The sequence below is a fragment of the Sphaeroforma arctica genome (assembly GCF_001186125.1).
Source record: "Sphaeroforma arctica JP610 unplaced genomic scaffold supercont1.104, whole genome shotgun sequence".
Classification (NCBI taxonomy): Eukaryota; class Ichthyosporea; order Ichthyophonida; genus Sphaeroforma; species Sphaeroforma arctica.
In genome coordinates this window covers 57,395-61,645 of record NW_014040454.1, presented here as the reverse complement: position 1 = coordinate 61,645, position 4,251 = coordinate 57,395, and the positions used below count along the sequence as shown (strand labels likewise).

Here is a 4,251-nt window from a genome sequence, read left to right as displayed (position 1 = left end):
TCTGGTAATAGAAAACTACCTGTAGTAAAGTATCTGATATTTAAAAGTTTTAAACCAACCAAACATGTAGTAAATAAAGCAAGACAGGCATGGTCGCCTTCGTCCGCCTGTAACCGTGGCATGAAGGATTTGCGCGGCAGTTATGTACGCATTCCTAATAAAGCGAAAACGTTTAGTAGTGTTTGTGCATCGCTGTGCCAGTCCAACGGCAGACGTATAGTCCGTATTGTTTAATCTGCTTGCACGAAATAAGCGTTTATGTCACCGGGCTGTAGTAGTGAGACTACAATTCGAAGACTATATGAGACGCACTTGTTCAGGATCATTTCTTGCTAAATAAGGGGCATGTTTTTAGCATCCTGCTTGTTTTGATTTAGGGTTTAACCACTTCTCAATCGGCAGGTAGACCATGGAGAGATCACTGGTACGAGCACATATCAGAGTTACCATTTGAGAAACTGGCACGCGATACAATTGATATAAGATGTATCATATACTATGGATGCCACTGTGTCAGCAGTAATAAGATACAAAGCACATTTGACGCTTGACACACGGTAGCGCTATTTATTACGATTAAATCGGCCTGGATCCCTAGACCCCGTTCAGAAGTCACAAGAATCTGATGTTGCTTTAAACTTAGCTTTCTGAAATGAAATTCTGGAGAATTACTTAGACCCTGTCACGAGTCACAAGAATGTGATGCTGATTTAAACAAAGACTTCTGAAATGATATTTTGATGAATTACTCGTATGCAATCGGAATGTAAGTCCGATAGATGGGCTTTCTAAGGGCCAAACAAACATGTCCGAGTCCGAGTTGATAAAAATTTCTTCATTCACCAACATGTACCACATTTTGAGTCAGCTGTCTGATATCTTGTGCCGTTTATTATGATTTCATTTTGCTTTTGCCCAGTGTGTATATAGGTACTGTACAAATACAAACGAACAATGGTGCTACAAGTTCATTATGTTACATGACGTCTTAAGGAAGCGTGAGCATGTACCTGTATTGCTAGGTTTGCGTGGCTGAGCGGAATCTCTGGTAAAAGTATATATAGAGATGATTGAACTTGCTACGCGTGTACTTCAACGTGTCAGCTTCAAATTTGCTGCTAGTGTATTGTGCTTTATGGTGTCGACCCTAAATCCGCTGCTAGATCGTTAACGTGAAGCTTAGGGTTTCCCCCAGGTATGCTCTGCTGCAAGCACACACTACTCGAACACGTATTTATCTGATATATGATGCAGTATAAGTAAACCCAACAACTTTATTAATTCGATGAACCCCAACTGTGGCAAGTGTGACTTCAATCTACGAAGTGATCGGTTGCCACGGAACCAGAAATTTTATCAGTTGTTTTCGAAACTTTCATTTTATAAGATGTCTATGTGACCTTCAGCATCCTGTTAAAATTAAGCAGATTTAGAATGTCACTATAATAATTTGATGTGCAGATGACGCTTTACCACGACACTGGTAAATACCGGTCGGCTTCAATTTGATTTGTTCAATTTCTACAATTTACTTCCATGAATCCATAGGCCTCAATTGACTCTCAGTGTAAACTAACTGACTGACCAATATCTTCTACGCTATAAAGAAAACAATCACTGACCATTAATTATTAGCGCCCTGCACTTTATGATGCATATTTTAATTTTACAGTTTATACAGCGGCTAATCTCGATTATGAGCATGACTAAATCTACGAAGCATAAGAACTGCAGGCAGTTTGCAATAATTCAGATCTGAAGTTGATGTGCTATTTCATTTTGGGGTAAATAAAATTATCATTGGATTGTACACGCCAATGGATGGGCTGCGATAATAAAAGAAATCGAGGATAGGTCACGATGAGCTCAGCATTTTTAAATAAAATGATTATTCGTAAAGTCTAAAGACGTATACTTTTTCATTAAAACTGTTCTATTTAAAAATAGTAGGCTATGCGTAAACGGTGTATGGTACATATATAATATATGACCATATATAGTATCGGTTATTTATGCAATATGTATAGCGTACATAGCGGAATCGGGAATTCATACACTGTTTTGCCTCGTCTGACGGGTGCAATCACGAGTTCATGGTTTATGCGCTGCGAGGGTCCTCCATTAGAAAACAGTAGTATTATATTTAGCTAACAACAGTTTTATATTCAAGTTTATACGTTTCATTTGAAAATGTTCATGTATCTCACGATTTTAATATCCGCGTGTAGGCTGCATAGCGCCTCGTTGTACCGTACCGAAGACAAAACTAAAAACTTGCATACATGAATAACTTTTTATTATTTTATACACATACATTGCCATTTTCAAATTTATGGCAGATGCATGGCCAATAAACGATTATAAATACTTGTGAATATCCCTTCTGCAGGTCGCATAATGATCACCACTTTGAAAATGGAAAAAAGGAAGGCGCAGCAGAGAATGCTGTTAGTTCGCCTTCCTTCTCTTCCGTTCAACGTCAAGCGCCTATTAAAACGGAAACGATCATCTCAAACGCAAACCGTGGCCTTGGCGGTAGAAGAACTCGATATTACATCATGCCTAAACATCTCTAGAACTTCATTGCATGACATTATCAAATCCCACGACTGCACAGATACTGTGCTTCCGAGATCCTTTTCGCAATGTTTTGTTGGTCAGGTGCCTCTCACCGATGGCTCTACCTGCACAATATATACCGCGACTGAGGCCACCACTGGCAGACAAGTAGCGCTTAAGAAGGGTGACGTGTTCTTTGACAAATTCCAGATGGAGAATGAATACCAAATTCTCACGCGACTGCCAAAGCATTCCAATATTATAGAGGCCTATGGTTTGGTTGTAGATGCTGAGCATAATGAGATCTGCGTGGTATTGGAAATGTGCACGAGGGGCAGTCTGATAGACATGATACTCGCAAATCCATCTGGTGTAGAGAATGCAACATTTCTACCTATTGCATTGGACCTGGCGTCAGCTTGCAAAGAAATGCACGCATACGGTATAGTGCACAGAGACATTAAACCCGATAATGTCGGCGTGACTGAGAATAATGGAACTAAGTTATTAGATTTTGGTGAGGCAGTCGACCTCTATAATGACGTCCATGTGCGTCTCCAAGCAGGTAGCAGTAGGTACATGGCACCAGAACTGATCGCCGCGTCTTCGCACCGCAATGAAGATATACCGATACACGATTGTCCATTAGACCTAACTAAATGTGACGTATGGGCACTCGGCGTCACTTTCTACTGCCTGCTTACCGGATCATTTCCATTGCATCTGGCCAGTAGCCGAGATCCGAAATATGAAGAGTGGGCGTCAACAGGTTCATTTGGGCCCCAATCGAAGTGGAATACACTAACTGAGAGTGAGAAAATTTTGCTGATAAATATGCTCAATCCCAGTCCTTTCAATAGATGGACGATGGCGGAGACACACTACTATCTTCTCCACAAGAGGCAGCCTATGCTAATATATCTGTTAAAATAGCACTGCTATACATAGCCTTTAATATTTGACTTGAAGGTTATGTCAATTTTAGAAAAAAACAAAATATTAGAAAAAATAAGGTACAATACGTTTAATGTAAACGTATCAATCAAACGTAAAAAAGAGAAATTGCTTGCTCTGGACAGGGATTAAACAGTAAACACTAAACAGTAACCCAGTTGAAATCCCTCCCAAAACACGATTGATTTAAATGCGTTTAATTTTTTTTTAAGTGAGAAATGGACTGGATGTGCATAGCTATATAAGATGAGTGTACGTATACTTTGTAGAATCAGCTGCTGATATGATTTCAAAAGGAGGATCAAATCTTCAGTATATCGTAGTAGCAGTCATGAGCACCCGTACGTATGAATAGCACATATATCGGTTGATGAGCGAGGTGAAGTGTCCGTGCGTGGTTATGACGAACTGCGCTCACCTATCTTGTATATATATATATATATATATATATACTATATATATATATATATATATATATGTGTGTGTGTGTGTGTGTGTGTGTGTGTGTGTGTGTATGTGTGTGTGTGTGTGGTATATGTATATATATATATATATATATTTATTTATATATATATATATATGTGTGTGTGTGTGTGTGTGTGTGTGTGTGTGTGTGTGTGTGTGTGTGTGTGTGTGTGTGTGTGTGTGTGTGTGTGTGTGTGTGTGTGTTGTGCGCGGTGTGTGTGTGAGTCTGCGTGTGTGTGTGTGCACATATATATATAATAATATATGTATATG

At 39.3% G+C, this 4,251-nt stretch overlaps 1 protein-coding gene across 1 annotated transcript; it reads left to right on the top strand.

Annotated features, from left to right (window-relative positions):
- The first annotated feature begins 2,025 nt into the window (after window positions 1-2,025).
- On the top strand, window positions 2,026-3,681 carry SARC_02341 (serine/threonine protein kinase). Its single transcript, XM_014303898.1, has one exon. The coding sequence runs from the start codon at window positions 2,398-2,400 to the stop codon at window positions 3,490-3,492; it is 1,095 nt and encodes a 364-aa protein (XP_014159373.1). The 5' UTR covers window positions 2,026-2,397; the 3' UTR covers window positions 3,493-3,681.
- Window positions 3,682-4,251: the final 570 nt, after the last annotated feature.

Bases quoted from the DNA above. Each gene is read 5' to 3' on its own strand.
- SARC_02341 (XM_014303898.1), top strand. From the start codon at position 2,398: ATGATCACCACTTTGAAAATGGAAAAAAGGAAGGCGCAGCAGAGAATG.